This window comes from Macaca fascicularis, chromosome 19 (assembly GCF_037993035.2).
Source record: "Macaca fascicularis isolate 582-1 chromosome 19, T2T-MFA8v1.1".
Taxonomy (NCBI): Eukaryota; Metazoa; Chordata; class Mammalia; order Primates; family Cercopithecidae; genus Macaca; species Macaca fascicularis.
The window spans coordinates 7,721,619-7,738,384 of record NC_088393.1 but is presented as its reverse complement, the minus strand read 5'-3'; the positions used below and the strand labels follow the sequence as shown (position 1 = coordinate 7,738,384).

Below are 16,766 nucleotides of genomic sequence, written 5' to 3'. Positions count from 1 at the left end.
TGTGTAGACAACTGCTTCTATATTATTAAGTCAACACTGATTTCTTGCATGTCACCCTGATGTGTTGGGATCCTCTGCTATATACTCCCACACCATCGTGTCCTATTTATTATTGATTGATTGATTGATTGATTGATTTTGGGAAGTCCTGTTTTATTTTATTTTAGGTTTGGATGTTGTATATGTGCAGGTTTGTTGCGTGGGTAAATTGCGTGTCTCTGGGGTTTGGTGTATGAATGTTTCCATCACCCGGGTAGTGGGCATAGTACCCAATCGGTAGCTTTTCAGCCCTCGTCAGCCTCCCACCCTCTCCCTCTAGTAGTCCCCAGTGTCTATACTTCCCATCTTTTTGTCCACATATCATGTTCTATTTATTAAGAGCATCCCTTGCAATTGCTTAATTATTTATCCATAATAACTTGCTTAATGACTTTCATGCCAAACTTCAGATTCCACAAGGGGACACCTTTGTTTCTTTTCCTAGCCTATATCCATATATTTCAGCATTGTGCTTGGTTTTGAGTAGGTGCCCAATAAACAGGGTTGACTAAAGTAATGGGTTGGTGCAAAAGTAATGGCGGTTTTTGCCATAACGTTCAATAGCAAAGATTGCTATGACTTTTACACCAAATCAATATGGAACTGGAAGCCCCATTCTAATTCTCTTTTATAATTCTACTGTGCAATACTTTTTAGGTTTCTTAGAGGGTAATTAGAATGGGCTGCAGAAGTATTAGGGAAAGACTCAACTTGAGGGTGATTGGAGGAAGGGATGCAAGCAGAGTGTATTTTCTCCCACATCTCTTTCAATGACATCTTTTCTTTCACAGAGGACAGTAGTCAAGGGACACAGGCAAAAGTGGATATTTGGGTGAGTGGGGTGAAGCCTGGATTTGGGAAACAGCTGGTATGTATAACTATGTCATTCTCCTACCCAAACATTAACATGTCTTCCTGTGATTTTTAGGGCAGGGTAGTTCTATCCAGGGGTAATTTTGTCCTCCATTCCAAGGTTATCTGTGAATGTCTGGGGACACTTTTGGTTGTCATACCTTCGGGGTGATGTGTGTGACTGGCATCTTATGGATAGAGACCAGGGATACAGCTCAACATCCTACAGTGCCTGGGACAGCCTCCCACAATTAAGAAGTTCCTGGTACCATATGTCCATAGAGAAAGAGAAATACAAGGGTAGGGGGGAATGCCTCAGCTGTCATTCAAAGACCTACATCAAGCACCTAGATTCTCAATGCCACACGCACCTTGTAGCACCTTAATAAATATTGTTGCCTTCTGGGCTCCCCACTCCAACACTTGTGCATATTCCTTATTTCTTACATTTCAGTGAGAGTCAATCTAATTAGTTTTATTTTTTTGAAGGAAAATCTGAGAAGAAATGGAAGCAGAGAGGACATTGCAAGACAGGCTACTCAACTAATTCAGAGCGTGGAGTTGAAGATCTGGAATGACAGTTTTGCTTCTCCAGGAAAGGGTCGAATTTCTGACTTAGATGTAGGTAAGAGAGGCTGAGTAGAGTCTTTATCACCCTCCGTAAACACCATTAAGAGGTCTGGGTCCTGGCTTTGCCAGGGTTTCTGAATGATGAAATCTGTGGGTTTCCAGGATCATAGACCCTCTACACCAACATTCTACATGAGAAGGACTCTGTTTTCAAAAATGCAAATTCAAGGGACAAGAGAATAAACCAGCTCTCGTCTTCTTTTCAGCTTCCCTTGGTATGATGGAAAGTATTTAAGAGCATATTCACCACGCCTCCATGGCTAGAGGATAGAAAAAACCTCGGTTATTTTCCTACTCTACTCTCACATAGTAACGAGAACACAGAATACTTCATCTCTGGTCACCAAAATATGTGTGGGCTCATTTTCCACACTGACCGCACAGTTCTCCAGTGGATACCAGCTGGGTGTTCTACAATTCAATTATGACATTATCTGACATTCTCTACCAACAGTGTCAGATCCCATAGGCTGCAGGTTTAATCCCACAAAAGTGTTCTTCACCTCAAATGCCAATCTCAAGTTCTAGGTTGTAACCTGTACGTCCGACTGACAGGCTACACATTAGAGTCCCACAACCCCTTCCTTGGGTTTAAGTAATTTGCTAGAGTGACTCACTTAACTTAGGAAAGCACTTTACTTACATTTATCCATTTATTAAAAATATATTACAAATGGGCTGGGTGTGGTGAGTTATGCCTGTATTCCCAGCACTTTGGGAGGCTGAAGCAAGTGGATCGCCTGAGGTCAGGAGTTCAAGACCAGCCTGGCCAACATGGCAAAACCCCATCTCTACTGAAAAAAAAAAAAAAAAAAGTATCTGGGCGTGGTGTTGTGTGCCTGTAATCCTAGCTTCCCAGGGGGCTGAGGCAAGAGAATTGCTTGAACCCAGGAGGTGGAGGTTGCAATGAGCTGAGATCGCACCATTGCACTCAAGCCTGGGCAAGAGAGCAAGACTCCATCTCTCTCTCTCTATATATATATAAAATATATTTAAAATATAAATATATATTTATAAATACTATATATATATATATATATAAATAAAACATGATACAGATGAACAGCTAGATGGAAGAGAGACACAGGGCAAGGCATAGGAGAAGAGGTGCAGTGCTTCTAAGCCCCCTTTAGGGGTGCCACGCCGAGGACCCACATATTTTCAGCTATCTAGAATCTCCTAGACAGCTTAACAAATCTTTTGGATTTGTATGGAGGCTTCATTAGTTAGCCATGATTGGGTACATTATTGGCCATTGACATCAACTCAACATTCAGCCTCCCTCCTCTTCCTGTATCTGGGATGGGGGTGAAACTGAAAGTTCCAACCCTTTAATCTCACCATTGGTTTCCTTGGCAACCACCCCCATCCTGAGGCTATCCAGGAGCTGGCTAAGAGTCACCACATTAGAAAAAAAGATGTTCCTATAACCAAGAGAATACAAAGGATTTGAGTTGAGTCACATGCTCCTGTCACTCAGGAAATTACAATGGTCTTAGGGGCGATATGTCAGCAACTTGAGTCCAAGACCAAATATTAGAACAAGAGATTTTCCTAGTGTTCCTACTGCTCAGGAAATGCTAAGGGTTTTAGGAACTCTATATCAGGAACTGTGGTTTCTTCCTAACCTCTGTATCTGTTAATCATTTCAAAGAATCAATTTTTGGCTTTGTTGATTATTTATATTATTATTCCATTTCCTTTTTCTTTAATTTTCTGTATTATTTCTTTCCTTTCACTTCTTTTGGGTCGAACTTGCTTTTCATTTTCTAACTTATTGACTTAGTAATTTGATTACTAATTTTAAACCATTCTCCTTTCCCAATATATGCATTTAAAGCTTAACACTTAGCTATAAATTAGAGCTATATATTTCCCTCTAAGCACACCTTTAGCTGCATCCTGCAAGTTTTCATATACTGGGCTTTCATTATCATTTAGATCAAAATATTAAAATATTTCCTATGTAATTTATCATTTAACTCATGGTTTATTTAGAAGTGTGTTGCTGAATTACCAAATATTGTGGCTTTTTAGGGTTTCCTTCTGTTAATGGTCTCATTTAATTTATTGTGGGTTTTAATTAAGAAAGGATGTTGAACTTCGTCAAATGCTTTTTCTACCTCAATTGAGATGATCATTTTATCATCAATTGAGATGGTTTTTATCTTTCATTCTGTTAATGTGGTAAATCCTATTGATTGATTTACGTATGTTAAACCACACTTGCTCACCAGGAAAAAATAGTTGTGATATATACTCTTTGATGAGTTGTCTGAGCACATACTCTGTAGGATTTCAATCCTTTTGAATTCATTGAGACTTGATTGATAGTCTATTTTGGCAAATGTTCCATATGAACTTAGTGTCTCAATTAACATACCAAATCTGGTGGTATAAGCATGGTAAACAGTGGCTTAACCATTATTTTTTAAATAGTTTTAGCATAATTGAGTCAGGGCTGATGTAGCAATACCATGGCAGTTCTATGCTCTGCTGCCTTCATCATTCACTTTCACTTTGAGTTACAAGAGAGCTGTTCTACTATCACACCCTTTTACCAGCCAGTGAAAAGGGGAAAAAATAAGTTGAAAGGATGTCTGTTTCCCTTAGCACATGCCATTCTGTTCTTTGATCCATTGGCCTGAAAATAGTTGCATGGCTCTGCCTAGCTGCAAGGGAAGCTGGAAAATGGCTTGTCTTCAGCTTAAATTTAGTAGTTCTAGACCCAAAGAAAGAATAGGTAAATGGTGATCACAGGTAATAAGCAGTCTGCCATAGCCCCTAGGACAGCTTTCTCACTTGCTCAGAGACAAACTCTGGTTATACCCCCAAAATGTTGAGGTTGATCTCACAAAATGTGTTTATAGGTTTGATGAATAGTGTTTACTCAAGGGATTCTTCCCAAATGCAGAAGTTCTGTTCCTAGTGACTATTTTTTTGGGAAAACTTTAAAATGCTTAGCTACTCTTGCTTATAAAGATTGCATTCGCCCCTAACCAGGCACTCCAGTACCATTAAGTGTCCTGTGGAAACTGCTTAGCTTGCCTATCAGAGTACCTGTTCTGGGAAGCATGCCCTTCTCCTCTCTTCTCTTGGGTTGTGGCCAGGGTGTTGCTAAGGCCATTTTGGCCACTCCATTTCTACCAGCCAAAGGTGGGAAGAAAGTGCCATGTGGCCAACCTTGCACAGGGGAGATGGGATCACCAATAGGGGGTCTTCCAGAGAAGGGAGTTCTTTAGCAAATTATTTAGGCATGAGGCTTGAGAACAGGACTGACTTTCTTAATGTTTTCAGTTTATGAAACCAAGAGGTGCAATGAAACAAGGGAGAACGCTTTTCTGGAAGCTGGAAATAACACCATGGATATCAACTGTGCCGATGCTTTTAAAAGAACCCCAAGAGGTACTGTGTCTCCAATGAATTCTCTTGACTCTGAATTCTATGCATCATTGTTTCATTTCTAGGTGATTAAACCCCGGGGTGGGAATTCACAAAGCTTTTCAGGTAGGGAGATTCTACATGGTGGAATAAAAAGATCTTCCTTGAGCACTAACTAGGCATTTTGCAGAGAGAAGTCGGGTTGCCATATGGGGTGTGTACTTTGTGATATACACAAAAGTTTGCACAGGGATTCCTTAAAATGCCTCCTGAAAAGGGACTGGTTGGGCCGGGCACAGTGGCTCATGCCTGTAATCCCAGCACTTTGGGAGTATGAGGCGGGCAGATCACAAGGTCAGGAGTTTGAGACCAGCCTGGCCAACATGGAGAAACCCCATCTGTACTAAAATTACAAAAATTAGCCAGGCGTGTTGGTGCGTGCCTGTAATCCCAGCTACTCAGGAGGATAAAGCAGGAGAATTGCTTGAACCCAGAAGGCGGAGGTTGCAATGAGCCGAGATGGCGCCATTGCACCGCAGCTTGGGTGACAGAGTGAGATTCTAACTCAAAAAAAAAAAAAAAGGACTGGCTGATGCATGCCGTTTCCATGTGATGGTCTGAAAAGGTAACACTCAATGGTGTCAGATTGCCTTGAACACTTCCTTGAGAAGCGTTTATGAACACCCTTTTTAAGAGAGCCATCCCGTCTTGTTCTTTACCACAGATTGGAAAACAAATGTTCTCTACAAGGTTCAGAGAGTAAATATGTTAGGTCTTTTGTTCCAGATGACCTTTGTTATTACTCAACTCTGCCATCAGAGTGTGAAAGCAGCCATTGATGATGTGTCAGTGAAGGAGTGTGGCTGTGTGTCAATAAAACTTTATTTACAAAAGCAGGCGGCAGGCTGGGTTTTACCCTCACAGCATAGTGTTTCACACCCGCGTTATCTCATCTCCTGAAGTCTCTGTAAAGCTCCTGCACTATGTATTTTTTTCTAACTTATTTATTTGTTGGTGGCCCATCTCTCTCACTATGACATCAGCTCTCTGATGGCAGGGGTTTTGTCTGTTTTGTTTGCTGCTGTATAATAATTCCTAGAATGTCTGGCACACAGTAGAGGATAAAAAAATATTTCCCTGAAAGATAAATGAATGAATGTATATAAACTATTTCAAAGAGAAAAACCTGGTTACCTTAAAAATGAAATATCTGCTGCATTTCCTCCAAAAATTCCTGGTTACTTGTCAATCTTCACTCCTTACTATAGCTATAGAGTAGGGGAAGGGAGGAAAGGGATCTAAAAACAAGTTGATTTTGTTGTTGTTGAGACCGAGTCTCACTCTGTTGCCCAGGCTGGAGTGCAGTGACGCAATCTTGGCTCACTGCAGCCTCTGCCTCCCGAGTTCAAGCAATTCTCCTGCCTCAGCCTCCCAAGTAGCTGGGATTATAGGCACCCACCACCACGCCCAGCTAATTTTTGTATTTATAGTAGCGACGGGGTTTCGCTGTATTGGCCAAGGTGGTCTCGAACTCCAGACCTCAGGTGATCTACCCACCTTGGCCTCCCAAAGTGCTGGAATTACAGGCGTGAGCCACCATGCCCAGCTGAGTTGATTTTTTTTAATGGAGCAAATAGGAATACAGATGATAAGTAGCTTTGGTCAAAAATGGGATGGTAGCACGTGGACAACTGCAATTTGGGAAACACCCCATCACACGGGCATCCTGTGTGCACTGCACCTCCATGATTTTTTTTTTTTGGAGTCAGAAGAGTCTCACTCTGTCGCCCAGGCTGGAGTGCAGTAGCACCATCTTAGCTCACTGCAACCTCTGCCTCCTGGGTTCCAGCGATTTTCCTGCGTCAGCCTCCCGAGTAACTGGGATTACAGGTGCCCGCCACCACACCTGGCTAATGTTTGTATTTTTAGTACAGATGGGATTTTGCCATGTTGGCCACGATGGTCTTGAAATCCTGACCTCAGATGACCCACCTGCCTCAGCCTCCCAAAGTGCTGGGATCATAGGTGTGAGCCACCGTGCCCAGCCTGAAGCTCTCTACATTAAACTGTGGCTTCATGAAAAGGGGAGGGGGAAAAGGAAGACAGGGAGAGGAAGGGTGATAAGATGAGAGAGAGAGACAAAAGGAGTGAATTAATTAAATACAGTGGGCCATTCTGCATACCATTCCACTAAATTAGGTACCCCAGAGTGAGCTTGAGGTGAAGGCTGAGAGAGTGTGATTTTCTTAGACTGCCTGAGTTCCACGTGCCCTTCTGAGGACAAGCATCCTGCCTCACAACTCTGGTTATAATGCTCCAGGGCTCGTATATATATTTTAGGACTCTGATGAGCATATTTTGCACATAAACCGCTTATAATATGTGGGGCATTATAATACATATTACATAAACAAAAATGCTGCACCCCAAGCGACACACAGTGTCTTGAATGGCATTTAAGGGATTTCCAAGAACAGTTTTAGCCATTCCTTGCTTGCCTTATGACCCTCATGTTAGACACTACTGTCCTTTCTCTCCAAACTATGGATGGCCACTAACAGCATTTCTTCTCCATTTTTCTCAGAGAGCACTGCAGTTGCCCTCATCACGTTTGAATCTCTTGGGGATATTCTGAATGCATCCTTTTTTAGTAAAAGAAAAGGGATGCAGGAAGTAAAACTGAACTCTCATGTTGTGAGTGGCAGCATCGGTTTGAAGGAAAAAGTGTCCCTGTCTGAACCTGTGTTCCTGACTTTTCACCATAATCAGGTGAGAAACACCCCGGGCTGGGTCTTCATGCAGCACCTTAAAGGGTGAACAGGTGCGGACAGCTTCCCAAGTAGGAAACGGAATTCAGAAGTAAGAGAACACACAAGACACGCTGAGGCATCTTCAATGAGATTTTGCCTCACCATGGTGAGGATGGCTATTATCAAAAACCTAACATATCAGTATGTGGCCAAAAAAAAAAAAAAAAAAAAAAACAGGAACCCTTATGGATCTGTAATGGTACAGTCATTATGGAAAACAGTACAGAGGCTTCTCAAAAAGTTATAAACAGAATTATCATCTGTTCCAGCAGTTCCACTTCTGGGTATGTGGCCAAAAGAATTGAAATCAGGATCTCAAAGAGATAACTGCACTCCTATGTTTATTGCAGTAATATTCACACTAGCCGAGATATGGAAACAGCCTATGTATCTGTCAACAGATGAATGAAGATTTTTTTTTTTTTTTTTTTTTTTTGAGACAGAGTCTCGCTGTGTCGGCCAGGCTGGAGTGCAGTGGTGCTATCTCGGCTCATTGCAACCTCCATCTCCCTGGCTGAAGCGACTCTCCTGCCTCAGCCTCCCGAGTAGCTGGGATCACAGGACTGTGCCACTATGCCCAGCTAATTTTTATATTTTTAGTAGAGACAGGGTTTCACCATGTTGGCCAAGCTGGTCACGAACTCCTGACCTCAGGTAATCCGTCTGCCTCAGCCTCCCAAAGTGCTGGGATTACAGGTGTGAGACACCGTGCCTGGCCAATAGCTTTTTTTTTTTTTTTTTAACAGACGGAGTCTCACTCTCACCCCAGGCTGAAGTGCAATGGCACGATCTCTGCTCACTGCAACCTCCGCCTCCTGAGTTCAAATGATTCTCCTGCCTCAGCCTCCAGAATAGCTGGGATTACAGACCCCTGCCATCATGCCTGGCTAATTTTTGTATTTTTAGTAGAGACGGGATTTCACCATGTTGGCCAGGCTGGTCTCAAACTCCTAACCTCAGGTGATCTGCCTGCCTCAGCCTCCCAAAGTGCTGGGATTACAGGCGTGAGCCACCATGCCCAGCCTAATGTACCACACTCAATGTAACTACACTTAATAAGTGTATACTTGAGATCTGCTGAGAGAGTGCATCACAAATGTATTCACCACATACACACACACACACACAAATATGTGAGGTGTTGGATATGTTAGCTTCATTGTGGTAATCATTTAAAACTGTATACATCTATCAGAATGTATAAACATAGTTTTTTGTGGGGTTTTTTTGTTTTTTTGTTTTTCTGTTTTTTTTTTTGGTCAATCACACCTCAGTAAAGCTTGGGAAGAAATGAAATGTTGGGGCATCCAGAAATTGCCACAGTGAGATGCCATTCTCACGTTGAAGCCAAAAGGCAATGGAGGAGAAGCTTTACTGAGCTCAGTGGAAGCAGGAGGCAGGAATGAGGGATCACTCTGCAGAAGATGGAGATGGTTTAAAGTAGAAAGGGCACAGGGAAGAAATACTTTATTTCTCTCTCTTCTCTCACCCAAAGAGTCTCACCAGTGACTCTCTTTGGTTCTATAAATAGCAGGGAAGCTGGCGAAGCCATTCAGAGGGTCAACACCAGGGTTCTGAGCTGACCAGAGAAGGGCAGAATAGATGGAGAATAAACCCACCGCAGGCATGGTGGTGTGAAACTCTTCCCCTACAAGTGTATTTCCAATCCAGTTTCCAACACTGCATAGTGATTAACCTATAAAGTTGAAATAATAAGCTGGGCACGTTGGCTCATGCCTGTAATCCCAGCACTTTCGGAGGCCGAGGCGGGTGGATCACTTGAGGCCAGGAGTTCAAGACCAGCCTGGCCAACATGGTGAAACCCCATCTCTACTGAAAATACAAAAATTAGCCGGGCATGGTGGTGTGCACCAGTAGTCCCAGCTACTTGGGAGGCTGAGGCAGGATAATTGCTTGAACTTGGGAGGTGGAGGTTGCAGTGAGCTGAGATCGCACCACTGCACTCCAGCCTGGGCAATAGAGCAAGACTCTGTCTCAAAATAAAACAAAATAAAAAATAAAACCAGGAAGAGACCCACTTTCATACTCTTCTCTTTCCAGCCTGGTGACGAGAGAACAAAACATATCTGTGTCTACTGGGAGGGACTGGAGGGAGGCAGCTGGTCCACTGAGGGCTGCTCTCGTGTGTGCAGCAACGGCTCTTACACCAAATGCAAGTGCTTCCATCTGTCCAGCTTTGCCGTCCTCGTGGCTCTTGCCCCCAAGGTACCAAGATTAATTCCTGTGAACCTGTGTATGTCCCGGAAGCTATGAGTCATCCTCTGCATTTCTTACAAAAAGATTCTAAAGGCCACGCATGGTGTCTCACACCTGTAATCTCAGCACTTTGAGAGGCCAAGGTGGGTGGATCATTTGAGGTCAGGAGTTCGAGACCAGCCTGGCCAACATGATGAAAACCCGTCTCTACTAAAAATACAAAATTAGCTGGGCATGGTGGCGCACACCTGTAATCCCAGCTACTCAGGAGGCTGAGGGAGAAGAACTGAGTGAACCCAGGAAGCGGGTTGCAGTGAGCCAAGACTGTGCCACCGTACTCCAGCCTTGGTGACACAGCAAGACTCCATGTTAAAAAAAAAAAGAAAAGAAAAGAAAAAAAAGAGATTCTAAGACAAAGAGTCAGATAGTAGTAGCTTACTTGAAAGTGGATTACAGGAAACACTAGTGGGGGATTGAGACAATGAGATGGAAATAAGACAGATGTCAGTGCAGACAGCATTATCAAGCCAGTTACCACCATAGGTAACTGGACTTTATTCCCTCTGGGGGACTCTGGGAGTCAGTGTAGAACTCACATCTCTGGGTCATTCTATCTGAGCTGCAAGGGAGCTGGGGTATTTATACACCAACTCCCATTAGTCATTTGTTAAGAGCTATATCCAGCACTGGTCTAGTTGTTTCGGTTTTTAACATTCCTGTGTGATGAGTGTTATTACTGCCCTCATTTTGAAGATGAGAACACTAAGTCTCAGAGAGGTAAAGTCAATTGTTTCAGGGACTGAACAAGGAAGCCCATCTGACACTACCTCAGGAACATAACACCACCACTGGACACTATCATGGATTCCCCCTTTGGTGTTTTGCAGGAGGACCCTGTGCTGACTATAATCACCCAGGTGGGACTGGCCATCTCTCTGCTGTGCCTCTTCCTGGCCATCCTCACCTTCCTCCTGTGCCGGCCCATCCAGAACACCAGCACCTCCCTCCACCTACAGTTCTCCCTCTGCCTCTTCCTGGCCCACCTCCTATTCCTGACGGGCATCAATAGAACTGAGCCTGAGGTAGGTAATTTACCCAAATTACCTCATGGTCATAATGAATCCAGCCATCTTGTCCCACAAGAAGATGGAGAGCAAGACATTAGTCAGCAGTGATGGTGTAGAGAGGAAAAGTATGAGCTCCATTTCAGTTGTCCTCCTATACAAAGGCCATTTAGCAAAGTGATTGAGTGTCAGGCTGATGGTATTAAATAGGGTAACATTAGTGGTTGTTAGGATCACCTCCAGAATGTCACAGGCTTGCCACAGTGGGAGTTATTTTTTCCTTATGTATCAGTAGAGGGTGAGCAAACAGGTCTGAAGAGTGTCTATTCTGCACCATCAGGCTGAGGGAAGCTCTGTCATTTTTCCATACACAGCTCCCAAGGTCATCCTGGTGTTCTTCACATTTCAACCAACTGGGAGGGGGAAAAGAACATGGCTGAGTCCCACGGTGGGAGGTTAATATGTGCCACACCAGGAAGTGGTGCATATCACTTCCCCTCACACTCTATTGGCTAGGATTCAGTCACATGATAACACATAACTGCAAGGGTAGTTGGGAAATGTAGTCTCTGGGAAGCCACTTCCTCCTGACAAATCTATACTCTGGATTTGAGGGTGGGGAAGAGGCTTAAATTTTTGGTGGGCAGTGAGTTTGCTGCACTGATCTGCACTTGAATCACAGCTCTTCATGTTACTTGCTGTAAAACCTTGTTGAAGTGACTTCCCCTTTTAATTAATTTATTTACATCTATTTTTTAATCTGAAAAATACAAATTATATATACGATATTTTTTTCTGTACAGCATGTTTTGAAATATGTATACGTTGTAGAATTGCTCAAGTGATCTAATTAACATTTGCATTAGCTCACACACTCAGCTTTGCTGTGTGTGTAGTTTTTTTTTTGTTTTTTTTTTTAATGGCGAGAATACTAACAACCTATTCTTTTAGTGGTTTTTGAGAATACATACGTTGTTACCATGTAACTATGATCACCATGTTTTACAATAGAGCTCTTGTGGCTTCCCCTTTTTAAACTTCCTCTGCAAAACAGGGGCCTAGTCGTAGGATTTAGTAAGAATTTAGCAAGATAAAACATATAAAAGATTATGAATTAATCACTCAGAGAACAGTGTTCATCTTTGTCTTTATCATGATCATGGCCATCATATGATCCTGGAAGATTTAAAGCTAGACGGTTCTCTAAGTCTTCTGTTAACCCTAAAACGCTATGATCACACAGCTAGAAAGTTACAAAAGCATTCTGTTGATTTTTAAATTTTTTTCTTCCTGACAAATAGTATAGTTTTATGGTTAAGAGTAAGTACATTTTCTGGAGATAGTTTAGGTTCAAATCCAATTTTATTTTTTATCAGCTGTGAGATTTGGGGGCCAGATTTTAACCTCTTGGTGTTTCATTTGAAAATAGGCAGAGGTTGGGAAGACACAGTCCTCAGGCCAAATCTGGCCCGCCTTCTTTTTTTGTAAATTAAGTTTTATTAAAACACAGCCTCATCTATTCATTTACATATTGTCTGTGGTTGCTTTTGTGCTACAATGGTAGAATAGTGTAGTTGCAATAGAGATTCAACCGCAAAGCTTAAAATCTGGCCCTTAAAAATTTTTTTTTTTGCCGGGCGCCGTGGCTCACGCCTGTAATCCCAGCACTTTAGGAGGCCGAGACGGGCGGATCACGAGGTCAAGAGATTGAGACCATCCTGGTTAACACGGTGAAACCCCGTCTCTACTAAAAATACAAAAAATTAGCTGGGCGTGGTGGTGGTCGCCTGTAGCCCCAGCTACTCCAGAGGCTGAGGCAGGAGGATGGCGTGAACCCGGGAGGCGGAGCTTGCAGGGAGCCGAGATCGCGCCACTGAACTCCAGCCTGGGTGACTGAGCAAAACTCCGTCTCAAAAAAAAAAAATTTTTTTTTGTCTCACAGTAGTGAGGTAATAATATGAGTTGAGTTAATACTTATAAAGCAATTTGATCAGTGTTCACCCTTAGTTAAGTGCTCAGAAGGTACTAATTACTTCTCTGATAAAATTTTCAAATAATGTTTTTAAAATCTGTAAAAATAATATTGTGGTTAAGATGGAGTTGACTTAGTCATCTTGAAAATATATGCTTTTATATAATGCTCTAAAATCCTACCTCTTATTTTATTTATTTATTTATTCATTTGATGGATATTCTTAAAATACCTACTGTGTGTCAGGCATTGTGCTGAGAATACATTAATAATTAGGTGAACTACCTCAATTACTTTCCCCATAGAGTTCACAGCTTAGAAGCATGTGCTGAGGTTGGGTGTGGTGGCTCACACCTAATCCCAGCACTTTGGGAGGCCGAGGCAGGTGGATCACCTGAGGTCCGGAATTTGAGACCAGCCTGGCTAACATGGTGAAACCCCACCTCTACTAAAAATACAAAATATTAGTCGGGCGTGGTGGTGAACGCCTGTAATCCCAGCTACTCGGGAGGCTGAGGCAGGAGAATGGCTTGAACTGGGGAGGTGGAGCTTGCAGTGAGCTGAGTTTGCACCACTGCACTCCAGCCTGGGCAATAGAGCGAGACTCCATCTCAAAAAAAAAAAAAAAAAAAAAAGAAGTGGCCACAGATAAAAGTAAATGAATATGTGTGGCCATGTGCTAATAAAACTTTACTTACAAAAATAGATACTGGGCCAGAACTGGCCCAAAGCCACAGATTTCCTAACCCTGCTCAAGGCAGCAATGGAAAGGACTTCAAGCTGGGAATGACAGAAAACACTTCTCAGGTCAACAAAAGTTGAAGGTAAAAGTAACTGGAGTGAGAGGAAACTAGCAGCAGAAAGAACAGCAATAGGGCTATGAAGAGTCTGAGTGGGAGTTACTAAAAATATGGGCCAGGTGCGGTGGCTCACACCTGTAATCCCAGCACTTTGGGAGGCCGAGGTGGGTGAAGAACTAGATCAGGAGTTCAAGACCAGCCTGGCCAACATAGTGAAACCCCGTCTCTACTAAAAATACAAAAAATTAGCCAGGTGTGGTGGTGGCGGGCACCTGTACTCCCAGCTACTCGGGAGGCTGAGGCAGGAGAATTGCTTGAACCCAGGAGGCGAGGGTTGCAGTGAGCAGAGAGTGCGCCACTGCACTCCAGCCTGGGTGACAGGGAGACTCCATTTCAAAAAATAAAATAAAATAAAATAAAATAATAAAAATATGAACCCTGCTAGAGGAAGTGGGCCAGATTTTAGAAATATTTGTAAGGGGAGTTGGTCAGACTTGAGGCCCAAACAGATGTGGAAGTGGTACATGTGCGAGAAAGCAGCAATAAGGATGAATTAGAGGTTTCCCATTTGGGAGGTTGGGTAGATGGATGGTGAGAAAGAGGAACAGACTTGAAGCAAGAAGTAGAATGAATTCGGTTTTAAATCTGTTAGTTAGAGGTGCTGGTCAGACACTGGAATTGAGACATACAATAGAAAATTGGACATAGGAATTTTGAGCCCTGGAGAGATTAGAGCATGAGAAAGGGATATTGGAGTTTTCTACACGAAGGAGACACTTCAAGCTGCAGAAATAATGATGAGAGGTATGTAAAATGGATTAAGAATAAAGCTCTGTGGAGGAGGAAGAAGGGGGTAGAGGGAGAAGGAGGAGGAAGAGGAAGGGGGGACGTTGGGACAGGAGGAGGAGGAGAACTCTGCACATAGTCTGTCCATAATCCTCTCCGAGTCCTTGAAGCCGTGGTCTCAGAATGGAGGCCACCCTGTAAGGAGGGTCTTCACAGGTACCAGGCCCTCTGCAAACACATATGAGGTAGGGACCACCAGGATGTAGGAGCCACAATCTCCACATTCCAGGTGGGGACACAGAGGCTTAGAAGTCACACCAGCCTAGTCCACCTTTTAATTGCCAACTATACTTCAAACCAGTCCTTCCTTAAGCCTGAATTCTATTTTCTCTTGAAAATCCCTAGAGCAGTGGTTCTCAGCATCTTTGAGGTTGGATCCCTTTGAGAATTTTGTTGAACGCTAAAGCCCTTTTTCCCAGACAAATGGACATATACACAAAAGTTTGAATAAAACTTCAGTTAATTCAGGGACAGGAAAAGCAAATTCAGGCCAGGTGCGGTGGCTCACGCCTGTAATCTAAAGATTCAGAGGACGAAGATACACGAGATACCTGAGAAGACTCAAAGATAAGCAGGTGAGAATTCCTGGATAGATGAGTGTCCAGGACATCGAAGGACAGGAAGTGTCAACTAGGTTGATCAGCTTCTGCTGAAAGGCCAAGTAGGTGGACAGGCGCGGTGGCTCATGCCTGTAATCCCAGCACTTTGAGAGGCCAATGCTGGTGGATCACGAGGTCAGGAGTTCCAGACCAGCCTGGCCAACATGGTGAAACTCCGTCTTTACTAAAAATACAAAAATTAGCAGAGTGCGGTGGCACACACCTGTAATCCCAGCTACTCAGGAGACTGAGGCAGGAGAATCGCTTGAACCTGGGAGGCGGAGGTTGCAGTGAGCCGAGATCATGCTACTATACTCTAGCCTGGGCAACAGAGCAAGACTCCATCTCAAAAACAAACAAACAAACAAACAAACAAACCCAGAAATGCAAGTAGAGAGACTGCTGGATTTGTTAGTTAGGAGGTTATGTTAGTCAGGGTTTCTGGAGACACAGAAATAGTAGGATGTGTGTATATTACTTGATTGGATTTACCCGCTTCATTGCATGCCTGCTAATTTTTGTTTGAATGCCATTCTTGGTGAATTTTAAATTATGAGCGCTGTATCTTTTTAAAAAATTCTTTAAACATTTTTAGGCTTTTGAGGGGACATAATGAAGTGACTTGGAAACAGTTTGATACATTCAAGTCTTGATGCTAAGATTGGATAGCGTGGTCACAGAATTCTCTTTCGTCTAGGGCTCATTTGGCCCCATTCATGATATAATACTCTCCTGATAATTTTACCTGAAATTCTGGATGTTAAGAGAGTCTATATACAGAGAGCCTGTTTACAGAAAATCTGCTCTAACATACAGGGAATCTGTATATTAAACTTCCCTAACACACAGAACTTCAGGTAAAATTGGGTAATAGGAACAAACCATTTGGATAATAGGAACAAACTATTTCCAGTCCTGTGTGAACTCAGAAGATGTTCTGCCTACTCCTTCTTAGGAGTCTTTTCCTAGTTTTGGTCAGTCTCTTTGCAAGCATTTGCTGATAAGTAACCAGACCCTCTGCCGGTCTCTCCGCTTCCCCACTTCCCATCCCCACTGTTGCTCCCTACCCCGTGGTATTTGGCCTCAAAAATTCCTTTCTTTCTTTCTTTCTTTCTTTCTTTCTTTCTTTCTTTCTTTCTTTCTTTCTTTCTTTCTTTCTTTCTTTCTTTCTTTCTTTCTTTCTTTCTTTCTCTCTCTCTCTCTTTCTCTCTCTCTCTCTCTCTCTCTTTCTTTCTTTCTTTCTTTCTTTTCTGAGATAAAGTTTTGTTCTTGTTGCCCAGGCTAGAGTGCAATGACACAGCCTCCGCTCACTGTAACCTCCACCTCCCGGGTTCAAGTGATTCTCCTGCCTCAGTCTCCCAAGTAGTTGGCATTACACATACCTGCCTCTATATCCAGCTAATTTTTTTTTTTTTTTTGTATTTTTAGTAGCAACAGGGTTTCACCATGTTGGCCAGGCTGGTCTCGAACTCCTGACCTCAGGTGATCCACCTGCCTCGGCCTCCCAAAGTGCCGGGATTACAGGCGTGAGCCACTGTCCCACACCGACAGGGAAG

The 16,766-nt window shown here is 43.0% G+C and overlaps 1 protein-coding gene across 1 annotated transcript in view; it reads left to right on the top strand.

Moving 5' to 3' along the window:
- LOC102147046 (putative adhesion G protein-coupled receptor E4P) overlaps nucleotides 1-16,766 on the top strand; it is a 41,805-nt gene that overhangs the window by 9,969 nt on the left and 15,070 nt on the right. Inside the window, exons 5-10 of the mRNA XM_045380093.3 lie at nucleotides 831-871; nucleotides 1,381-1,516; nucleotides 4,819-4,926; nucleotides 7,487-7,671; nucleotides 9,774-9,938; nucleotides 10,817-11,011. Of these exons, the coding sequence (XP_045236028.3) occupies nucleotides 831-871; nucleotides 1,381-1,516; nucleotides 4,819-4,926; nucleotides 7,487-7,671; nucleotides 9,774-9,938; nucleotides 10,817-11,011 (830 nt within the window). The remainder of the gene's footprint in view (nucleotides 1-830; nucleotides 872-1,380; nucleotides 1,517-4,818; nucleotides 4,927-7,486; nucleotides 7,672-9,773; nucleotides 9,939-10,816; nucleotides 11,012-16,766) is intronic.